Source organism: Gopherus flavomarginatus, chromosome 2 (genome assembly GCF_025201925.1).
Source record: "Gopherus flavomarginatus isolate rGopFla2 chromosome 2, rGopFla2.mat.asm, whole genome shotgun sequence".
In the NCBI taxonomy this organism is placed as follows: Eukaryota; Metazoa; Chordata; order Testudines; family Testudinidae; genus Gopherus; species Gopherus flavomarginatus.
Genome location: NC_066618.1, coordinates 121800235 through 121824505, shown reverse-complemented (window position 1 = coordinate 121824505; position 24271 = coordinate 121800235). Strand labels below are relative to the sequence as shown.

The window sequence follows — 24271 nt, the reverse complement described above, 5'->3', positions numbered from 1 at the left end:
GAGCATGGGGGCCTGTAAATCAATTAAAAGGGTGAAAGGGGGAGCCTGTAACCTGGTGAATGGAGCAGGTGCTTGCTCATATTCAGGAGGAGTAGGGAAACAACAGCTGGCATTACAGCAGAGAAGCTTTTGAGGGAGGGGACAGGATTTATGTATTGTTGGAAGGAGAAGAGCCCCCAAATATTTCAGTTGTTCTTTTTTCTAATTTGGAAGATAAAAAACTTTGTCAGGGGTGGAGGCCAGGTTGAGGTGAAGGAGAGTGGGCATGTAATGGCTCTCCCCAGCTCCAACACTTATTTTGAGCACCATCCAGCCATGAGCACTAGTAAAAATCTTCCTGGCACTGAGCTCTGTTCAATTGTGGAAGAGTTTCCCACAAGAAATGGTGGGACCTCATCTGAGACATTTAAAACCAGACTGGACAATTGGCTAGAAAATGTAGTATGGGTAACAATGATGCTCTAAAAAAGGAGTGGATTAGATAAACCACTGGTCTGTTCAGTCCCTAATTTCTAAGATTTCCCAAATGTAACTTTGTTTGTTAATTTAATTGGTCTGTATCATAAAGTCAGTGTGTTACACTGTCACCTTAATCAGCTCTACATCAAACATTGTTTTAATCTCTGAAAGAAAAAAGCATTCCTGTCTAATGCCTCTGCTTGTAGATACTACAAGGTTTTTACACAAATGCCAAGAACAATACACATAAAAATGTGATGTATAGAAAATAAAATCTGAACCTACATGACAGTAGCTGCTGCAGCAAATGCAGCACACTTCAGCTCTCTTCACCCCCCACCCCACGCTCACCACTGTCCAAAATGTTAAAATTCTTATGTTAACTGGTGTCAGATTCGACTCCTTTCTGTTCTTCTCTCCTCACATCCAGGCAATCAAATCCCATCATTTCATTCTTTATAACATCTCTAAATTTCGTCCTTCCCTCTCCACTCCTACAACTGAAATCCTTGTCCCTGTTGTATGGTCATTCCTTGCCTTAGCTAAAGTAACTCTTCTACTCTAGCCTCCTCCTTCCTTCTCACCAAGTTCATTACTAGTCCATCCAATATACTGAAAATCTTTGCTCCTACCCCTTTGGACCATAGCACTCCCATACACTACTCACTTCGGCATCCTCTCCTGTGTGAATCCTATTTTCCCTTCAAATCACTCCTTAAGACTCTCTTGTTCTGTGATGACTACAGAATAACACATGTGGAGACTAACTAGTTTGCACAAAAACACACATAATACTGTTACTCCATCTTCCTTCCCTGACACCCAACCCACTGCCTTGTTTCACCATCTGTTTTGTCTCATTATTACTCTTGATTGTAAGCTCTTTGGGGATATTTTTACAGGTATTACAGAACCTAACACAAAATGGCCTCTGATTGAGGTTTCCATATGCTAGGTGCTACTGCAAAAGAAACAATACATAAAACCCATGGAAAGCTTTCTGCAGCTCTGTTGCTGTTTTTCTCTAGTGTTGTCTTTTCTCTAGTGTATTGCTACTCATCATCTCATTTCCTTCACGCCGTCCTAGCCTCCTCCCTAACTGCACCATTTGTTTTCTTCGCCCATTTTCACCTTCATGCCTTTTTCCATGTTGCCTGTATGCTTGCAACAATCACACTTTTCATATGTAGCAAAGAACTACCTTGATGTATTTGGAGCTGCTCTGTAATGATTTATGAATACTGTCTGTTGACTTGGTTGAGATGTTCTCTGTGAGAGTGTATTGGCTTAACACGAGAGGAGATTGTGTCTCTGAAAAAACAGGCAGGAAGGAAAAGAATGGTTCAAGATAAACCACCTCCTTGCAAACCCTTGAGGATTGTAAAAAGGGACAATGTCAGGACTATTAGTTTGAAGATTCAGCCTCGTATTCAGCTGTTCAGGGAAACCAGACTAAGACACCCCATACTGGGGGCATCTGAAGGAGTTGGGCCTGCCCTCACTACTCTCAGGGGGGTGCTAAGACAGACATGCAGCTAGACTGTTTGTTTTTAATGCTTTTTCTCTAAAATTCTTTGTTTCTATTGTTTAAAATAAAGAATACTTTGTTTTTAAGAAGACTGTCTGAACAATGTTGTCATAGACAGATAGTTAAGGGTTAATGTCTCTTTTACCTGTAAAGGATTAACAAGTTCAGTGAACCTGGCTGACACCTGACCAAAGAACCAATCGGGAGACAAGATACTTTCAAATCTGGGTGGAGGGAAGTCTTTTTTTTTGTGCTGTTTTTTTTTGTCCTCTGTTCTCTCTGGGGTCTGAGAAGGACCAGACATGTATACAGGCTCTCCAATCTTTCTGAAAAAGTCTCTTCTATTCAATACTGTAAGTACTAGATAGTAGGCGGATTAGGCATTTGTTTGTTTGCTTTATTGCAAATGTGTATTTTGCTGGAAGGATTTTAACTCTGTTTGCTGTAACTTGTATACTTAGGCTGGGAGGGGGAGTCCCCCTGGTCTAGGTGAGGCTGAAAGACCCTGTAACATTCTTCCATCTTGATTTTACAGAGATAATTTTTACTTTTTTCTTTCTTTAATTAAAAGCTTTTCTTTTAAGAACCTGATTGATTTTTTTTTTTATTCTTGTGTGAGACCCCAGGGGACGGGGTCTAGACTCACCAGGGATTGGTGGGGGGAAAGGAGAGAAGGGGGAGGGAAAGGTTAATTTCTCTCTGTGTTAGGATCACTGTCTCTCTCTCAGGGAGAGTCTGAGAGGGGGAGAGAAGCGGGGGAGGTGAATTTCCTCTCTGTTTTAAGATTCAAGGAGTTTGAATCATAGTGATCTCCCAGCGTACACAGGGAGGGGAAAATCTGGGAGGAAGAAAGGAGGGGGGAACGGTTTATTTCCCTTTGTTTTAGACCCAGGGGATTTAGGTCTTGGGTTCCACAGGGAAGGTTTTGGGGGACAGGGAGTGTACCCAAACACTATATTTTGGGTTGGTGGCAGTGTGATAAGATCTAAGCTAGGAATTAAGCTTAGAAGGAAACAGGCAGGTCCCCACTTTCTGGACGCTAAAGTTCAAAGTGGGAAACAGACTCTGACAAATGTATACACCATTGATCACAGACTCCCAAAGGGAAGAACCACAGGGTACTATCCCATCTGATAGTGGGAGAATTTTGGAATTCCTCCCCAGAAGAAGTAAAAGCTTGTGGCCTGGCACCTGAAGGGGTGACTCAGAGACCAGAAAGGGGACAGAAGCAGCTAGACATGTAACTGTAACATTGACCCTCTCCTTGTTCAGTTCCCTCATCAAAATACAATTCTACTAAAATATCACTTTCCAAGAGGGAATGGTCACAAAGGATTTGGAACACATTAGTAATGCAGACGCTCTATAAATGTAGAGAGAACAGATACACTGGGCCATATTCTGCTCCATTACACCAGTCTAATCCCAAGAGTGTCTTCCTTGACTCTGAGATTACACTGGATTTACACTGGTATAACTAAGCAGAATTTGACCCATTTGACTAGCCACATAGCTCTCTCTTCATGAGCATGCCAGTTAGCTAAAATGTGAGAACGGGCATTGTCAGTTAACTTTAAGAGCTCTATTGAGAAACAGACTGACATTCTGTCATGTGCATTTTAAAATATCACACTACATGTGAAGTCTAATCCAACCTCCCCTCATTTCTCAGGAAGAGACATAACATTTTTAGACTCATCATCATAGTCCATCACATGTCTTTATAATCTGTCTGTGTGACTTTGTGGTATTCAGCATACAGCCATTTTGCCTTAACTAGCACCGTTGCAAAGTGCATCAACTATTCTACTCTAGAGAACACTGCTTGTGCTTCCAGGATATTAGAAACAAATACCTTTAATAGATTTATACATATTCTATTACAGCCTTTCAGTCCCAGTTTTTGATCGTAGAATATCAGGGTTGGAAAGGACCTCAAGATGTCATCTAGTCCAACCCCCTACTCAAAGCAGGGCCAGTCCCCAGACAGATTTTTGCCCTAGATCCCTAAGCGGCCCCCTCAAGGACTGAACTCACAACCCTGGGTTTAGCAGGCCAATGCTCAAACCACTGAGTTATCACTCCCCAGCTTCTCCTAGCACAAGTAGTTTGTTGTTTTGGTTTTTTTTAAAGAAATTTTTAGGATCAAGGGTAGTTTTTTGCCATTGTTCCTCATGACTCCAAATTTCTCCCTCAACAGTGGCTGGCACATAGAATTTTCTCCTTCAAAGAAATTCATTAAGAACTGTCCTCTTTCAAAATGATGTTGTTCTCAGTGGGACTGAAGTCACAAACAACCCACAGTTAAGACAGTTGTCTCAAAATGACCGTCATCTCCCCTTATTCTCCATGGGACTTAGCCTGTATACTGCCCTTAGCAAAGATGGCCGCTGTCTCATAAAGATTTGAAAGGGAGTGAAGCCAGTCTGCCCTCAAAGATGCTGGCCTGCTATACTGCCATCAGTTGGAAAGATGCACGCTGCAAGAAGCAAGTGAAGAGTCAGTGGCCATCTTTGCTAAGAGCAGTGTGTGGTCTAAATGTTACGTGATAACAGCTATACATTAATATTTTAGAAGGCCCCTTAATACCAAATTATACCGAACAGATAAGTCTCCTATGCATTTTTAAATTTCTTATGTAAGTGACCTCGGGGGGTCAGGGTGAGTAGGACTACTGGGGTTCCACTTATTAGGATATGACTACTGCCCCAGGTTGCCCTAATCCAGTCCTGGAAATGCTGCATACTTATTCCACTGGAGAATTACCACGGATAGGCTTCACAAAATGTTTTAAGGACAGATTTAACTAAGGCGAGGGCAGCTTTTTGCCATGTAAAGATAGGGAGCTCTCAGTGCAGGACAATACAGTAGTGAAACCACACTGAAAGAAATAAAGTCTGGGACCAGGAGTGAGAATACATTCATCCTGCAATTGCATGTAGATGGACAACAAGACAGTAAACAAAACTGAGAGGAACGTGTTCCCTCTTCCAGGTGTCATTGATCAAGGGCTATATGGGAAGATGCACAAAAACAATAGAACGGGGGAAATAAAAAACGTGATTAATTGGATGGTTTGGGAAAAACATAGAAAGGAGGGAAAAGATTGAATGAAAGGTATTGCCAGATTGGGTCAACATTTTTTTGCAGAATGGCAAGTGCTGGAGGAGGGGCATGGAAAATGGAGATGGAGTTTCTATGGGTTACTGGCACATTAGTAAGTAAGCATGGTATTGGTCAAGAACTGAGGCAGATCTGAAAGACGAGAGAATGAGGGAAGTCAGTATAGTCCTTAATTTTCTCCAAAGGTGCTCAGAGTAATTGAAAGCAGGGGATGAAAGAGGAAGATGTGAGGATTAAGCCAGTGTTGGAATTAGTGAGTCAGACATAACGAAGGGAGAAAGGACTGAAGGAATCAAGTGTAGAAGAGAGAGTGAAGTTGAGGTAGGCATCAACCAATGGAGGTGAGGGAAAGAAGAAAAAGGCTGAGAGTTGCAGTGAAATTAGAGATGTTGTTGGACTGGAGTGCATGGAGGGGTCACGTCATGCCTCTAAGAATATATCAAATGTTTTAAAAGGAAATCGTTTCAAAAATACATTTTCACTGCATCATAGTAAATACAATTTAAACATTTTCCCCCATCCAGATGGTGAGAAAGCAGTTTTGAAAAATCACCTTGATCAAAATCCACAAGCACAGTGGAGCACAACAGAGCCCTCCAGAACAAGCAAAGATCCTGTAGAAGATATCAACTCTCCAGAACAGTAAGTAGCATATTGGTGAAAACAGATTAGTGGTAAATGCAGAGAGGAACTGAGAATGTTTTTTTTAACTGGAGAGTTAAGTTTTGATCATGTTTTATCATAGCCCACTTATTGTTAAACATTATTTAGAGCACACAAAAATGAGGAAATGACAGTTTTTGAGTTTACCTGTGCAACCTTAATTTAGGCCAATTGTGCATATGGATTTTGATACTCTTTAATTTTTTGATGTCAATATTTGAAGAACTTTCCACTAACTTGGGGTGCCTCAGTGATTGTTCCCAACTTGGGACACCTAGGGCCTGATTTTTCAGAACACTCCATATGTTCAAAGCACTTTATAAGCACTAACTAACCCTCACAATCCGCTCTTTCCCCTCAACTAAATTTTCCTCAAATACTAGCTTTCCACTAAACATTTCAGTTTCGATGAAATGGCATTTTTCAATGGAAAAACATTTTGTAGAAAATATTTTTACCAGCTTTATTATCAATTATGCAGTCAGCGAACTAGTAGTTATAAAAGAATTGAACTACTGCATTCATCCCAAACAGCTGTTAACACCGAATCCTAATAATAACTGCTTAAATTTCAGTATTGGTAGCTATTTCATTGCTGATCATTTAAGCAGACATATCCACCTAATGTGGCTACATTCCTCAACCATTGCCCATGCCTCATGTCATGCCAGAATTCCCCAAAATCTTCTTCCTAGCTGCCCAAATCTCCAGGTTTCACCTGAATAACATAACTGAAGTCGACATACTTAGATCTACTTACCACGGTGTCTTCACTGTGGTAAGTCAATGGCTGATGCTCCTCCATTGACTTTGCTGCCACTTCACGCTCCAGTGGAGTACTGGAGTTGATGGGAGAGCGCTTGTTGGTCGATTTATCGCGTCTAGAATAGATGTGAGAAATCAACCCCCGCTAACTCAATCACTGTCCGTCAATCTAGCGGGTAATGTAGACAAGCCCTAAGGTTGCATGGTTCTTTGCCTTGGCCCAGTAGCCAGGGTTGACAGTGCAGACCCATAAAGCATTGGCACACATTTTACAAACTGGCTTGTCAGGCCTGATGTTCTTGGTTTGGAATCAGAGTTTTCCTTCTCCTATGTGCACTGCCTACTACAGCTGACAAACTCCACCTGCCTGGTAGAGGCAGAGAGAGGTTAAGTGACTAGCCAAAGGTCACCCAGCAGCCCTATGGCACAGTCAGGGATAGAACCCAGGTCTCATTGCTGTACCCTGCACACTGGACCACACTGGCTCCCTTAAGGCTGCATGTTCCTTATACAGAAAACTGGATCATATTGAAAATTGTAAGGGCAGAGTAAAATATGTTTAATATAAAATAAATTGAATCTAGTATCAACATAAAACAACAGATTTTGATCTGATCATAATATTTGTTTTAACATGCAACTAAACTCACACTTCAAAGCGCTGCCACGGCAGCGCTCCTCCGGCAGCGCTTTGAAGTTTCGAGTGTAGCCATACCCTATGTGTAACGCACACTGAGCAGCCACATCCCTTTTCCACATGCTGGGGAATGCACAGATAGGGTGGCACAGAGCCTTCAGCTCTTTGCCACATGGGAATTCCCCTGTGCAAATTCACTGGTTTCCAGAAGCTTTGGGGCACTACAGCAGCTAAAATGGAGGCAAGGAACTGGTCTAAAATTTCTCTCTGTTTTCCTTTCCAAACTCATGCACTGTGCTGTCTGAAGGGTCTTTTCTTTTCATTTTAAAATAAATGTTTGTGTTAGTGATTCTGTATCACTACATTGCACCTATTTTAGGGAGATGCTATTATTTTTTGTACTTGTAAAGCAGGTTTTGCTATTTAGGTTTCATACCACTGAATGTGTACCTATAGGAGAACCAGAACACTCTTTAGACTCTGGGATTAGGGATCTACAATTTTTTATTTACCTTTTAAGAAGAGACCATTTCTTACCTAACCTTTGTGCTCTCCATAAGTAGAATTGCACTTTGAATGTGTCCATGCTCACTTTTCCAGCTTGAGTTGTGGAGTACGTGTCTTTAAGGTTACTAACACTCAATAATTTGGTAAAAAGTGACGTGAAGGTTGAAGTAGTTAGGGTTGATCTGAACCACTTGTTGGTGAAGCAGTTTAACAATTCACAGCTTTAGCAGCACTCCGTAAGTTCAGCAAATAGACCTCAGGAATGTGTATCTAACATAATTAACTCCAGAGAGCTAGAATTAAAGTCGTTAAATATCTCCTCTTCACGCAAACCTAGGAGACAGTGTGACCATTTACTTTGGAAAATGTCAACTCATTCTTTCTGTAATAACCAAAAATCAATTCACTTCCTTTTATTGTTAGCATGCAACACTTATAGCTCTTCAAGTTCTCAAGCTTTGCAATGTAAAAAGAGGAGTTTTCATTTAAATTACCTCTCAGCATTACCAATATATTTGAATAATTAAAAATCTGACCCTTCATCATAAAGCTGAATACTAACTGAAGGCATGAACTGAATACAAGTTGTAGGCATGTATGAAACTGATCACCACAGAAAGTTCTTCCATTTAAAACTCATGAGTGCTGTTTAGATTAGGTCACTTTAAATCGGAATATTAAAATTATATTTTTCTTGAGTTACTAGGAGTTAAGTCAGTTTTTCTAGAGGGAAGCTGATCTCTGTAAACACAGCTTTAGATCATTTATCATTCTAACTAGTTGTTCATTTACATAGGACTGGAAGGGCATAGGTCAGACTCCAGTCCCCTGCAGTCACAGGCAACCATGTCATATAATCCTGTTCATAGATGTATCAAGTTCCATCTTAAAGCTACTTAGGTTGTTTGTCCCCACAAGTCGCACTGAAGGAGATATCAGGCTAACAAGCCTGTAGTTACCTGGGTCCATCCTATTTTAATTCCCTTTTTAAATATTAGCACAGCATTTGCTTCTTTTCCCCAGTCCTCTGGAACTTCCCCAGTGTCTCAAGAACCGACATTAATGGTTCAGAGAGTGCCTCAGCCAGTTCTTTTAATAATCTTGGGTGCAAGTTAAACATTTTAAAATCTGCTGGACTGGATAACAGTTGTTAACACCCACTCACTCTAGTTACTGATGGGAAAGTATTTCATCGTCATTGTAAGATGTGAATACCTCATCCTTTCAAATATAGAACAGAAATATTTATTGAAGTAGTCGCTGAAAGCAGTGCTGTCACACCAATTTAATTCATAAAGTCATAGGGGATGGGAGAAGCCACAAATGACTAAGAACTTAATAATTTGTTGCTAACAAACTGTGAGTCTTAGTGATGTTTGAACCTGGTGATATTCCAAACAAAAAGAGCTCCAAACCATGCTTGTAGCTCTCTCCGCCACTTCACATTGACTTAAATATTCTAGTCTTCAGTGTGATGTTTGGAGTTATTAGTGTGTGCGCTGGTTGTGTTGAAGTGAGGGAAGGTTTGTGCTGGGAGATTTGTGTTGATTTGTGCAGTTGAGGATGAGAGTTGTGTGATCCTGTGAGATGCTATGTGCATTTGGGGTTATTGTGTGTGGGGGTTGTGTGTTGTGATGGCAAATGAGGGATGTGTGCTGCCATAAAGGGTTGTGTGTGTTTGGGATTATTGTGTGTGGGGGGGGTTGTGTTGTTTTGTGCATGGCTTTGAAGAACTGTGGCAACTGGGCACACAGGTGGGGCAGTTGGGCCAACTAATCCCCCATCTGTGCAGTCTCATCTACACAACTCATGAGACTGCTGTAATAACCTTAGTCCCAGATTTGGACCTTAGCGTCCAAAATATGGGGGTTAGCATGAAAACCTCCAAGCTTAGTTACCAGCTTGGACCTGGTACCTGCTGCCACCACCCAAAAAATTAGAGTGTTTTGGGGCACTCTGGTCCCTCTGAAAAACCTTCCCTGGGGACCCCAAGACCCAAATCCCTTGAGTCTCACAACAAAGGGAAATAATCCTTTTTCCCTTCCCCCCTCCAGGTGCTCCTGGAGAGATACACAGACACAAGCTCTGTGAATCCAAACAGAGTGAATCTCCCTCTCTGTTCCCAATCCTGGAAACAAAAAGTACTTTCCTATTCCCCCAGAGGGAATGCAAAATCAGGCTAGCGATCCAACACACAAATCTCCCCTTGATTTCTTCCTCCCACCAATTCCCTGGTGAGTACAGACTCAATTTCCCTGAAGTAAAGAAAAACTCCAACAGGTCTTAAAAGAAAGCTTTATATAAAAAGAAAGAAAAATAAGTACAAATGTTCTCTCTGTATAGATGATACAACACAGGGTCAATTGCTTAAAAGAATATTGAATAAACAGCCTTATTCAAAAAGAATACAAATCAAAGCACTCCAGCACTTATATTCATGCAAATACCAAAGAAAAGAAACCATATAACTTACTAGCTGATCTCTTTGTCCTTACACTTAGAAACAGAAGACTAGAAAGTAGAACTACTTCTCCAAAGCTCAGAGAAAGCAGGCAGGCAGAAAACAAAGACCTTAGACACTCAATTCCCTCCACCCAAAATTGAAAAAATCCGGTTTCCTGATTGGTCCTCTGGTCAGGTGCTTCAGGTGAAAGAGACATTAACCCTTGGCTATCTGTTTATGACACGCCCCCCAAATTGCAGACAGTGGGGAAGCTCACTGGCGGCGATTTCCTTCTAGAACTTGAAAATAAACAGATTAATACAACACATACACCTTTACATATACTCCTAAGTATATAACTAACAGACTTCTACATTTTAAGAACACTTTTTAACTACTGAATTCTGGGAAACTCTCACGGGAGAGTGCATCAGCAACTTTATTAGAAGCTCCTGTGATGTGTTGAATTTCAAAATCAAAATCTTGGAGAGCTAAACTCCAACGAAGAAGTTTTTTGTTGTTCCCCTTGGCAGTATGAAGCCACTTTAGTGCAGCATGGTCAGTTTGTAGTTGGAACCGCCGTCCCCAAACATATGGGCGTAGCTTTTCCAGGGCGTACACAATGGCATAGCATTCCTTTTCACTGACTGACCAGTGACTTTCCCTCTCAGACAGTTTCTTGCTGAGAAACACGACAGGATGGAAGTTGTGATCTGTTGCTTCCTGCATGAGCACTGCTCCTATACCACGCTCAGATGCATCCGTGGTTACTAGGAATGGCTTGTCAAAGTCCGGGGCCCTGAGCACAGGGTCAGACATGAGCGTTGCCTTAAGTTGGGTAAAGGCCTTTTGACACTCATCAGTCCACTTAACTGCATTTGGCTGGGTCTTTTTGGTCAGGTCGGTCAGTGGGGCAGCGATTTGGCTGTAGTGGGGTACAAATCGCCTGTAGTATCCGGCCAAGCCTAAGAAGGATTGGACCTGCTTCTTGGACCGTGGGACAGGCCACTTTTGGATAGCATCCACCTTGGCCTGTAGGGGGTTTATGGTTCCTCGACCCACCTGGTGCCCCAGGTAAGTCACTCTGTTTTGGCCTATTTGACACTTTTTGGCCTTAACAGTTAGTCCTGCCTGCCTGATGCGCTCAAAGACCTTTTCCAGGTGTAGTAGGTGTTCGGGCCAGGAGTCAGAAAAAATGGCCACATCATCGAGGTAGGCAACTGCAAATTCTCCCAGTCCAGCTAGTAGACCATCTACCAGCCTTTGGAAGGTGGCGGGTGCATTACGAAGGCCAAAAGGAAGGACATTGAATTCATACACCCCCGCATATGTGACGAATGCTGACCTCTCCTTGGCAGGTTCATCTAGCGGTACATGCCAGTACCCCTTGGTTAAGTCTATTGTAGAGATGAACTGGGCCCGTCCCAACTTCTCCAATAGCTCATCGGTGCGTGGCATTGGATAGTTGTCCGGACGAGTTACCGCATTTAGCTTACGGTAGTCCACGCAAAAGCGTATTTCCCCATCTGGTTTGGGTACCAGAACCACTGGAGATGCCCATGCACTGGTAGATGGGCGGATTATACCCATCTGTAGCATGTTCTGGATCTCCCGTTCTATAGCAGCTTGGGCATGAGGAGACACTCGGTAAGGTGGGGTTCTGATTGGGTGAGCATTACCTGTATCAATGGAGTGGTATGCCCGTTCAGTCCGTCCTGGGGTGGCTGAGAACATTGGGGCGAAGCTAGTGCACAGCTCCTTGATTTGTTGCCGCTGCAGACGTTCCAGGGTGGTTGAGAGGTTCACCTCTTCCACGCCACCGTCTTTTTTCCCGTCGTAGTAGACACCGTCAGGCCACTCAGCATCATCTCCCTGGACTGTAAACTGACAAACCTGTAAGTCTCTGGAATAGAAAGGCTTGAGAGAATTAACATGGTACACTTTAGGCTTTAGTGAGGAATTGGGAAATGCTATGAGGTAGTTTACAGCTCCCAGGCGCTCTTGGACCGTGAAGGGCCCTTCCCATGATGCTTCCATCTTATGGGCCTGTTGCGCCTTCAAGACCATAACCTGGTCTCCTACCTTGAAGGACCGATCTCTGGCATGTCTGTCATACCAGGCCTTTTGCTCTTCCTGAGCATCCTTTAGATTCTCTCTAGCAAGGGCTAAAGAGTGTCGGAGGGTGCTTTGTAGGTTGCTTACAAAGTCCAGAATGTTAGTTCCTGGAGAAGGCGTAAACCCCTCCCATTGCTGCTTCACCAACTGTAATGGCCCCTTAACCTCGTGACCATACACAAGTTCAAACGGTGAAAACCCTAAACTGGGATGTGGTACAGCCCTGTAGGCAAACAGTAACTGCTGCAACACTAGGTCCCAATTATTGGAGAATTCGTTGATAAATTTTCGTATCATGGCCCCCAATGTTCCATTGAACCTTTCCACCAGGCCATTGGTTTGATGGTGGTACGGGGTGGCAACCAAGTGATTCACCCCATGAGTTTCCCACAGTTTTTCCATGGTCCCTGCCAGGAAATTAGACCCTGAATCTGTAAGGATGTCAGAGGGCCAACCTACCCTGGCAAAGATGTCTGTTAGGGCCAGGCACACAGTGTTAGCCCTGGTGTTGCCTAGAGCGACTGCTTCTGGCCATCGGGTAGCAAAGTCCACTAAAGTCAGTACGTACTGCTTTCCTCTGGGCGTCTTTTTTGGGAAAGGGCCCAGAATATCCACAGCTACTCGCTGAAATGGGACCTCAATTATGGGGAGTGGCTGGAGAGGGGCCTTGACCTGGTCTTGAGGCTTACCCACTCTTTGGCATACCTCACAAGACCGGACATACTTGGCAACGTCCTTGCCCATCCCCTCCCAGTGGAAGGACTTCCCCAACCGGTCCTTGGTTCTGTTCACCCCAGCATGGCCACTGGGATGATCATGGGCTAAGCTTAAGAGCTTCCCCCGGTACTTAGTTGGAACCACCAACTGTTTTTGCGGCTGCCATTCTTCCCGGTGTCCACCAGAAAGAATTTCCTTGTACAAAAGTCCTTGGTCTATAACAAACCGGGATCGATTAGAAGAGCTGAGAGGCGGTGGGGTGCTCCGTGCCGCTGCCCAAGCTTTCTGAAGGCTGTCATCCGCTTCCTGCTCAGCCTGGAACTGTTCCCTTGAGGCTGGGGTCACCAGTTCTTCCTCAGACTGTGGACTTGGGCTTGGTCCCTCTGGAAGCGATGTAGGTGATGGGGTTGTTTCCGTTGCTGGTGTACCGCTCTCCGCTGGTGCACCTGAGGGTATTTCAGGCTCTGGCTGAGCCTTTTGGGTATGGCTGTCTTGTGCTTCTGCCAGTTCTGGCTCGCTGGCGCCCTCTGGCGTTGAGTTTGAAGATGGGGTTGCACTTGCTGGTGCTGGTTGCTGTTCCAGTTCCGGGCCTGGGACTGGAGATGCTGTGGCTGTTTCAGTGGTAGGCATGGAATCCGGGTCCTCTACCTCTGTCTGGGTCTCTGGTAACACAGACGGGGCCTCTGTGGACGGTTCAGGAACAGGAATGGGTCTGGAAGCTTGCCTGGTTTGGCTACGTGTAACCATTCCCACTCTCTTGGCCCGCCTCACCTGGTTGGCCAAGTCTTCCCCCAGTAGCATGGGGATAGGATAATTGTCATAGACTGCAAAAGTCCACATTCCTGACCAGCCTTTGTACTGGACAGGCAGTTGAGCTGTAGGCAAGTCTACAGCTTGTGACATGAAGGGGTAAATTGTAACTTTGGCCTTTGGGTTGATGAATTTGGGGTCAACGAAGGATTGGTGGATAGCTGACACTTGTGCCCCCGTGTCTCTCCACGCAGTAACCTTCTTTCCGCCCACTCTCAAATTTTCCCTTCGCTCCAAGGGTATTTGAGAGGCATCCGGGCCTGGGGATCTTGGGTGTGATGGTGGTGTAATGAATTGCACTCGCATGGTGTTCTTGGGACACTTGGCCTTGATATGTCCCAGTTCATTACACTTAAAGCATCTTCCATCTGATGGGTCACTGGGCCGAGGTGAGTTACTGGAGACTGGTGAGGTTGAAGGGTAGGGTATCTGTGGCTTTACTTGGGTGGTATGTGGGGTCTTTGGCTGTCCTCGGTTGTAGGGTTTATGGTCTGTGTGCCCCCTGGGGTAATCGTTCCCCTTGACAGTAGCTTTCTTGCTTTCTGCCAGTTCCATCCATTTGGCTCCAATCTCCCCCGCCTCAGCGATATTCTTGGGGTTTCCATCTTGTATGTACCGTGTGATGTCTTCAGGAACACCATCCAAGAACTGCTCCATTTGTATGAGGAGGTTCAGTTCTTCCAAGGTTTGAATGTTGTTTCCTGTTAGCCAGGCCTCATAGTTTTTTGCAATGTAGTAGGCGTGTTTGGGAAATGACACCTCTGGTTTCCACTTTTGGGTTCTGAAGCGCCGACGGGCATGATCTGGGGTTATCCCCATCCTGTATCTGGCCTTGGTTAGAAAAAGTTTATAGTCATTCATTTGGTGCTTAGGCATTTCAGCTGCCACCTCTGCTAAAGGTCCACTGAGCTGTGACCTCAATTCTACCATGTACTGGTCTTCGGGAATGCTGTACCCAAGACAGGCTCTTTCAAAATTTTCCAAGAAGGCCTCGGTGTCATCACCTGCCTTGTAGGTGGGAAATTTCCTGTGCTGTGGAGCAATATTTGGCACCGGGTTGTTAGGGTTGGCTGGCACATGCAGCCCAGCTTTTGCCAATTCCAGTTCATGTTTTCTCTGTTTTTCCTTCTCTTCATTCTCTTTTTGTTGTTTTTCCATTTCTTTTTGTTGTTTTTCCATTTCTTTTTGGTGCTTTTCCATTTCTCGGCGGTGGGCCACCTCTTCTTCTTCTAGTTTTCTTTTGTGTGCTGCCTCTTGGGCCGCCTGTTCTCTTTGGAAGGCTGCCAGTTTGATGCTTTCTTCCTTTTCTTTCATCTCCATCTGTCGCCTGTGTTCAGCTTCTTTGATTTGTTCTTCGGCGTCAATTTTTGCCTTAGAAGTCATGGTTCCTGTTTTCTTGCGTTGGGGTGCCCTCCGGTGTTTATCTTCTGAACTGCAGGTTCTCTGTTGCCTCCTGAAGTCTGCCTAGCAACAGTGCTTTTTTCCCTTTCTCTCTCTAGCTAATGTTCAATGAAGGGAAACCAGAAAAACCACTTTATTTGCATGCATATAAGTGCCGGTACTTGCCTCCTAATGGGAGGGCTATTGCATGACAAAAGACCCTCAACAGTTTCTTAACGGCTTCTCGCTTAACATGCAAGCCACAAACTGCGAGAGAGAGCAGAAAAAAAAAAAATTCTCTCTGGTTCCCTTTTAAAACCAACTGCTTCTCTCTGCTAAAAAGCCCTTAGCAGAGAAAAGAAAAATATAATATTTCTACTGGCTTCTGGATTCTGTATCCCACCCCTGCCACCATGTAATAACCTTAGTCCCAGATTTGGACCTTAGCGTCCAAAATATGGGGGTTAGCATGAAAACCTCCAAGCTTAGTTACCAGCTTGGACCTGGTACCTGCTGCCACCACCCAAAAAATTAGAGTGTTTTGGGGCACTCTGGTCCCTCTGAAAAACCTTCCCTGGGGACCCCAAGACCCAAATCCCTTGAGTCTCACAACAAAGGGAAATAATCCTTTTTCCCTTCCCCCCTCCAGGTGCTCCTGGAGAGATACACAGACACAAGCTCTGTGAATCCAAACAGAGTGAATCTCCCTCTCTGTTCCCAATCCTGGAAACAAAAAGTACTTTCCTATTCCCCCAGAGGGAATGCAAAATCAGGCTAGCGATCCAACACACAAATCTCCCCTTGATTTCTTCCTCCCACCAATTCCCTGGTGAGTATAGACTCAATTTCCCTGAAGTAAAGAAAAACTCCAACAGGTCTTAAAAGAAAGCTTTATATAAAAAGAAAGAAAAATAAGTACAAATGTTCTCTCTGTATAGATGATACAACACAGGGTCAATTGCTTAAAAGAATATTGAATAAACAGCCTTATTCAAAAAGAATACAAATCAAAGCACTCCAGCACTTATATTCATGCAAATACCAAAGAAAAGAAACCATATAACTTACTAGCTGATCTCTTTGTCCTTACACTTAGAAACAGAAGACTAGAAAGTAGAACTACTTCTCCAAAGCTCAGAGAAAGCAGGCAGGCAGAAAACAAAGACCTTAGACACTCAATTCCCTCCACCCAAAGTTGAAAAAATCCGGTTTCCTGATTGGTCCTCTGGTCAGGTGCTTCAGGTGAAAGAGACATTAACCCTTAGCTATCTGTTTATGACAACTGCTGCATGCAAATTAGCTGTAGAGTAAGGGAGATGATTGGCTGAGTTACCTCCAATATCACAATGGTTTCGATGGACTCTTGGCATGTCACAGTTGCATGTGTTACTGAAATCTCCTCTGTATTATAATTCTTAAAGTCAAAATAGCTGAGAACTTAAACATTGGATGGGAACAGCCTGTGAAAATCAGTGATGATTCAACCTGGTGACAGTATGAGCACAGAGTTCTCAGCCATGCTTGTAGCTGTCTCCATTGCCTCACACTGACTCAGACATTCTAGGCTTTTGCATGACACACAGAATGACAATCCTGGAATATTTTTATATAGATGCTTCTTCCTTCTTCACATCATGATTGACAGTTTTACCATCCTTATCTAGTATTGGACCTACACTATTGCTAGAATTTCACTTGTTCCCGATAAATTTAAAGAATATATTTCCATACAGAAGTGAAAAACCATCTATGTTCTATTCCCCATACCCGGGGCACTAGAACAGGGAGGCTGGGGGGCCAGAGCTATGTCCATAAGGGCAAGCAACAGGGGGTGGGGCAGAGAGGAGTGATTGGGGGGGGTCTTGAGGGCAAGAGGTGGTGTGGGAGCAGGAGTTCGGGGGGGAAAGGGCAGTGCGGGGGAGGGCCTCGGGGGATGGCGTGGCACAGGGGGCAGGACCACGGTTCAGGCACCTGTGGCCGCCCCCCCGCACACACTTTTAGGGCACTTCCACCGCTCCTGCCCCATCCAATGCCCTGACTTGTAGCTGCTCTGTTTGCCAAACTCCAATTGACTTCAGTTTGAATTGTACTCCTGAAACAGCTTACATTATCATTCATTTTGGCTAGCTTTAGCAATGACAGGGATTTGCAATATAATCTATAGATAATAAAATACTAAACTCTCCTACACCAATACCTGGTTAGCCCTACATTTTCAAAATGTCCACTAATTTTGGAATCTCAATTTTTATGTAGCCATCTTGAGGTACCTCATGAGCAGTCATCATGGAAGGCTATGGTCACAAGATGTAGGTAGGGAAAAGCAATGCAGGTTGAATACAATTCCATACAGAGTAACTAACTCTAGAAGTTGAACTTTCACCTCCTCTTTAGACATTTTGCCCTTGCAAACTATGAGCTAGATATTTTTTTTAAGACAGAGTTTTTGTATAAACTGTTATGTTTAATCCAATCCTCTTATCAGAGGCTACCCCGCTGGAAACAAAGTTTTCAAGTTAAAGTAAATTTTAAGTACAGTTAAAGCAAAATTGCCACCCACTGCAGCCAGCATTGATGTAGTCAAACATGCTTTATTTGTGGCATGGCTGACATTTAAATGGGTGAAAAATCCCATTCAGTCTATTATGCAACTGAATTCTCTTGGAATAGCTTCAAATAGCTCTTTAAAGAAGAGCTTGTGATAGTCAAAGTAAGCAGTTTCACTGGTGGGAAAATAAGCTTTGGCAATTCTCCGTTTGACCCGGTACCATAAACACAATTAAAAAGTGCAACATCAAACTAATAAGGATTCAGCACATGGACTCAGCAAACATGCCATCTTTGCACTCCTTGGGAACGGGCATGATTCAATTGATACCACCAAAATAGTGTGACGGAGTAGCAGAGTAACAATCAGCGGATTTGATTTAATCCACTAGATGTAATGCCATCAGTAGCATGATAAACAGTGTATATTTGTATTTCACCAAACATTTCAAACATTGAAAGGAAATCTGCAGAGCCCTGAAATGTAAAGTTGAGTCTATCTGTCCAGGGTGTTGCAATTTGCAATCACTTACACCCCCTATGTTTGTCTGATATACTGCAGCACAGGGATGCAGAATCTGAACAAAGCCAACAATTTTAAGTTCTCCATAGTAACTAATTTTTGGTTCATGAGCAGAGCAATGGGTGACAAGTAATCTATCTCCATTTGACAGCATAATGTACAAACAACAAATGCAGATCTATTCGAATAAGAAAGATCATCAACAAGCAAACATTCAAGCATATTTTTTTTTCAAACGACTTATCCATTTGGGAAGGCTATAGGCTGCGAATGAGAAGTGCTATAGTTGTACTGGTAAAATTTCCCATGTAGACACTCATATTCTGGTATAACTGTGCTTTTTTCCAGTTTAGCTTATATTGCTTTGCAATCAGTTTAAGCTAAAACAAAAAAAAGCACTCTTAGTCTGTACCAAGAATGTCCACATGGAACTTATACCAGTATAACTATAGCAGTTTAGCAATACCAGAATAATTATACTAGTATAAATGGGAAAATCTCCCATGTAGACAGCCCTGAGTAAATTCTGGTTCTTGTGAAAGGTGCTAAATTGACAGCCCTGGAAACTGAAGACCTCAGTTTATCCACAGTGCAGAAAGAGCACAGGCAGAGACATGTGCAGTGGCTGAAACTTCACCTGGGAGAAACGAGCTCTCTGTCCTGTCTCTTCTGTCCACAGCCCTGCCCCACCCCCCGCTGACTCACCACTCACCTCCTCACCCCCCTGAGACCTCCCTCTCCGCTCACTTCCTCACCTCTCCCTGCAGACCCTTTCCCCGCCCACCATGAGACCCTCCTGTGCAGCTGGCTCACCGCTTGACTCCTCACCCTGCTTCTGCCCCCGTGACACTCTCTCCCCATTTCACCTTAGGGTACTAATAACATTCCCCAAGGGAACTGAACAGGCAACAGGTATAGCTCAGTTACCAGATAGATTCTCCGCTGCGCAGCAGGGAGTTCAGTGTATGCTGTATAGAGAGAGATGAAAAGCCAGGTTACCTGTGCCAAACTGAAGCCTAATCTCTCCTTTTGAAAGTCATTGACAGTCTGCATTAAGGCCAGGGCTGGCTCCAGCATTTTTGCCGCCCCAAGCAGCCAAAAAAACAAGCTCTACTACCTCCGTTTCATTCTTCAGTGGCAATTCGGTGGCAGGTCCTTCACTCCGGGAGGGAGTGAGGGACCCGCTGTTGAATTGCCGCTGAAGACCCGGACGTGCTGCCCCTCTCCATTGGCTGCCCTAAGCACCTGCTTGCTGTGCTGGTGCCTGGAGCCGGCCCTGATTAAGGCAGTAATTTAATCACCTTTCTTACACAGAGTTCCCTGCTGGACCTGTTTACTTCAGTTGGGTTTGAATAAAATGACTAGATCAAGAAATAAACTCACTGGCTATGTCAGCTCCTCCTTGAGCCAGGTTAGCAGTTACTGCTTCTGGGTACAGAGAATAACTGAAGGGTCCTCAACTGGAAACTGTTTTTAACCCCAGTAACACATTTTCCTACACTATTAAAGCCAGCTGAATGTGGCCAAAGGCCTCCTGGGCACTGGCAAATGCCTGTTACATGGCTTCATTACCACTTTAATGGCTCTTTAACAGTTTCAGTGATCTGCTACTAGGTCTCTGGAAGGCTTTTTCACTTGTGTAAAGTTACTCAGGGATCCCCTCCCCTCGCCTCCTCACTCCCCCGACTGCCACTGACTCCCCACTCGCATTCTTACACACACACATACACACACACCGCCCCCCGCAAGAGCAGGGGGTGAGGAGAGATGCAGCTGGCAACTGTGGGGACTTCCGAGGGCGGAAGGAGATGGGCTGGAGGAGAGCAGGAAGATTCACCCCAGGCAGCAGCAGCAAGCCATGGGAGCCTTGGGGAAGGGTCACAGCAGGGAGGGGAAGAGGTGGGAGGGGGGCACCACAGCCCATGTGTCGGGCAGCAGGGACAGCTGTGCTGAGGAGGCAACACCTCCCCTTGCCTATTATATCTGCCGCCCATGCACAGAGATAATGGAAGTTTCCACAAAGCAGTCTGCTAGTATGGCTCGACTCTGTTCTGGAAGGACTTCCTCCTTCAGGGAGGAGAGATTAGTTCAGACTCCATGCTCTCACTCTTCAGCATCTCGCTTAAGACTACCATTTATGATGGTGGGATCTTGTGATGTGAAAACCAGCCCACTAGGAAAATTGAGTGCCTAAAGTTAAGCTCCAAATAGACAGTTAGGCTTGATTTTTTATGACGGCTGAGCCACCACAGCTTCCATTGACTTCACTGGGCTTTGAGGGGTGCTCAGCATGTCCCTGGATTGGACCCAAACTGCAAAGGTAGACAAACTCTACAGAAAGATGCAAAGTGACCCATGGGTTCCTTCCACACCTCTGTATGCACTTATTTGCTTTAAATGGATTTGAAAAACTGACTTCTTTAATTCTAATCTTTTTGAACTAAAAATACACATAGATTGGACCTCATTCGTTCAGTTTCTGTTCTGTCTAGTTATCCAACCTTCAGAATGGTGGTAAATCAGCCTGTGAGTGTGCTCTGTTAGCTAGTTCATCCTCATTGCAAGCTAAAGGTTTTTTCCAAACATCAGCAATCTAACATTTAATCTCAAAATAGCTGGGAATTTTAGACAGTTGTGAGATACTTGAAACAAGCCATTAGACTCTCCTGTCTTGTCTAGTCTGTCAAAAAAAAACTCCCAAAAGGGAAGTTGGTAACAGCAGTGGTATATCTCAACAGCAGCAAATGTAATGTTCTTGGTATTAACCCTCTCTGTAATAGCAGAAGTCAGAGAAAACATTCTTACAGAAACCTGCAGAGACATCAAGCATTTGATATATTCAATTTTCCTCTTCTGCTAACATCTCTTTTTTCCCTCTCTCTACAGTATACAACGCCGATTATCTTTACAACTGCCCATTCTTCACCATGCCTATTTGCCATCCATAGGAGGAGTTGACGCTAGCTGTGCCAGTCCATGTGTAAGCCCCAGTGCCAGTCCTCGGCACAGACACGTGCCACCATCTTTTCGAGTGATGGTTTCTGGCCTGTAGAAATGGGAGATCAGAGCTTCCTGAACTGCTTTTAAGTTCTTAATGACTGGACTGAACATCAGACGTAGAACTCTGCTATAAACATACTATTTGCTCTTACCACACAGAGGAACTAGTGCTAAGGCCATCATCATGGGAGTACCAGTGTAACTCATGTGGAAAGACGAGAGCAAGAGATACCTAGAGTTTGATCTGTAGCCTTATTCATGGAGCTTTTATTTCTTCACAAAGAAGTCATTGAAAATATTTCTTCCCAAATTTCTACTAGCAACAAGGAGGCTGGGAAATACGAATCTTGCAAAAAATGAGACAATTAAAAAAAAACAAACCACTCAACTGTCACTGTTACACGGCTGCTGAAAACATGGAACTATATGCTGTCCGTGTAAGAAAAATAAAATGGTAGAGCTATAACATTTATTGAAATAGATACACTTCGTTTTACAAAAGTTGTGTTAAATTGTTGGAAGCATTCTGCACTGGTTAGTCTTGCTTGTTTTCATTTCAGAGAGGATTTTCAGTGGGAAGGGGGGATTTTGAGAAATGATTCCTGAAGTGTGATTTAGACTCTGTGTTGCTAATAGCAGGGTCCCCTTGTAACTAAAAACTATACATAGGGCAGAAGCAGAGGTTGTAGCAACAGCCCTGAGGCGTTACCAGCCACAGAGTTGCTGTTCTGAGTCAGAACTGTTTACAGTTCTCCAGGGATTAGCTGTGGTGTTTGCCAGGTTCCCATGCTGACCATCAGGGACTTCATTTTGACAGAGTTTCTTCCTCTCTTTCAAAATAAACACAACCAACCGTAATATACAAAACTGGCAGAAAAAGTCCTAGGGCTGCTAACTCAAGAAGCTGAGGATGGATGGGTAGTAAAGTTTTAATGTCACAGGATGAATTGATTTTTACAGTTTGTTTGAATTATGCCACACATAATTACAATCATATTAATTTAGTACACGGGGTGGGTGGGGGAGCAGGGCACAGCACCTCGCGACTGCAGGCAAATTCTGCAGAGTGCATAGACAATAATATACACTACCTTTGCTTGGTACCTGCGTGTGTGACAGTTGTAACTGGTAATAGATGGTATAAACCAAGTTTGCCCATAGAATATTTTGTTTGAATATGAAAAATAAAGGTGTGGGAAAAGCATGAATTTTAATCTCTCTGTTGATAGGGGCTGATCGTTTTTCATATTTGAGCACATACCTTAGCTGCACACCCCTAAGCAAAGTTATTCTAAGGTATTATAATTGTAAGATGTTCTAGCTCAGTGGGTCTCAAACTTTTTTACTGGCAACCCCTTTCATACAGCATGCCTCTGAGTGCGACCCCCCTAATAAATGAAACACACTTTTTTATATATTTAACACCATTATAAATGCTGGAGATAAGCGGGGTTTGGGGTGGAGGTTGACAGCTCACGACACCCCATGTAATAACCTACAACCCCCTGAGGGGTGCCAACCCCGAGTTTTAGAACCCCTGGTCTAGCTGAACCAATCTTAGAGACATTCTCATGGACTATAAGTGAGGCCTAATCCTAGCCTATTCCCCAGTGTATTGGCAGTGTGATGTATCACAGCCTCGTCAGTTGTTAAGACCAGTGATTTTCTTAAACCAAATAAAAATATTGTCTAGCTAAAAATAGCAGTGGTGCCTCAGGATGCACTCAGTGTCCTTAGGGTGACCAGACAGCAAGTGTGAAAAATCGGGACAGAGCGTGGGGGGTAATAGGCGCCTATATAAGACAAAGCCCTAAATATTGGGGCTATGCCTATAAAATTGAGACATCTGGTCATCCTAAGTGTCTTTAACCAATGCCTGCCCACCTCACACATTCTGAAGTGAATATTCCACAAATGCTCCCAGACCAGAGATGACTAAAGAGCAGCTTTCAGTATCTGCACAGTGGAGGAGGCTCATTAACAGAGGGACTTAATTGCAGCTTTGACAAATAAGCAAAAATCTTCACTACGTAGCCAAAAATAACCATAAATATAAATCTTCCAGTGGGAGCATCACAAAATATTTCACTTGGCACATACAGTAGGAGAGATTATGGAGGTACCTGTAGCTTTCAGAACAAAAACATGTAAGTATAACACAGGTAAAATAGAATTCATGACTCTGTTTAAGCATTGATGTTGTCACTCAATGTGTGTTAACAGTATTCTCTTGCTTTATTAATTTAATCAGAGCCTGGTTTATTTTTAAAGGAATCTGTTAATTTGTAAACGAGAAAAGGACAATATTGTATATAATGTATACACAAACATCGCTGTAGAAATATTAATCCAACATAGCAGGAAAAACTCAAAAGTATTGGCCTGATGGAGGTGAGTGTGTGTGTGTCTGTAACGTTGTGAATACCGACTGTGTGCCGTTTATTAGGTTTAAACCATGCAGTACATTCTTTGTCTCAATGATACTGTAGTTTCTTCCATGACATTTTTTTTAATTTCCTGCAGCATAACCAGACCCACTAAGTGAATATAGCTATTTAATGTTTCTGTTCTTTTATACTGCAGCAAAACAGTACTGTAAATTTATGAAGAGACTGTGCCCCAATGGCATTTTCCAATGATGTTAGTGCACAAATGCTTTAAACTAGACTGGAACTGCCAGAAGAAAATGTAAATGAAAAATTTCTTGTATACCCTTATACTGCATGAGATCAATTTTTAAAAAATTGTTGCAAATCTGTTTTTATGAATAAAATATAGAAAATCTAACTTTGTGTAGCTTGATGAGTCCATTGCCTCCCATCCCTAAAGGAGCAGCAAACCAAACTCTGGAGAAGGAGGGAATCACAACACAATACATCTTTGTAATAATCCAGAAGATTAAAAATGCACACTAATAGTCTAACTGAGTGCACGTGTACCAAGATACAATAGACCTGCTTGCTTCAGCCCTGGTTGTAACTATGCCTGAAGTTTAGAACCTTGTCTATATCCCTCTCACAAACCTTTCTTTGGAATGTCCACCAAAGAGACTAG

At 43.5% G+C, this 24271-nt stretch overlaps 1 protein-coding gene across 1 annotated transcript in view; it reads left to right on the top strand.

The window, feature by feature from the left end:
• GABBR2 (gamma-aminobutyric acid type B receptor subunit 2) overlaps window positions 1–24004 on the top strand; it is an 895125-nt gene extending 871121 nt beyond the window's left edge. Inside the window, exons 18-19 of the mRNA XM_050938162.1 lie at window positions 5635–5752; window positions 21104–24004. Coding sequence (XP_050794119.1) covers window positions 5635–5752; window positions 21104–21269 — 284 coding nt within the window. The 3' untranslated portion in view covers window positions 21270–24004. The remainder of the gene's footprint in view (window positions 1–5634; window positions 5753–21103) is intronic.
• The last annotated feature ends 267 nt before the right edge of the window (window positions 24005–24271 follow it).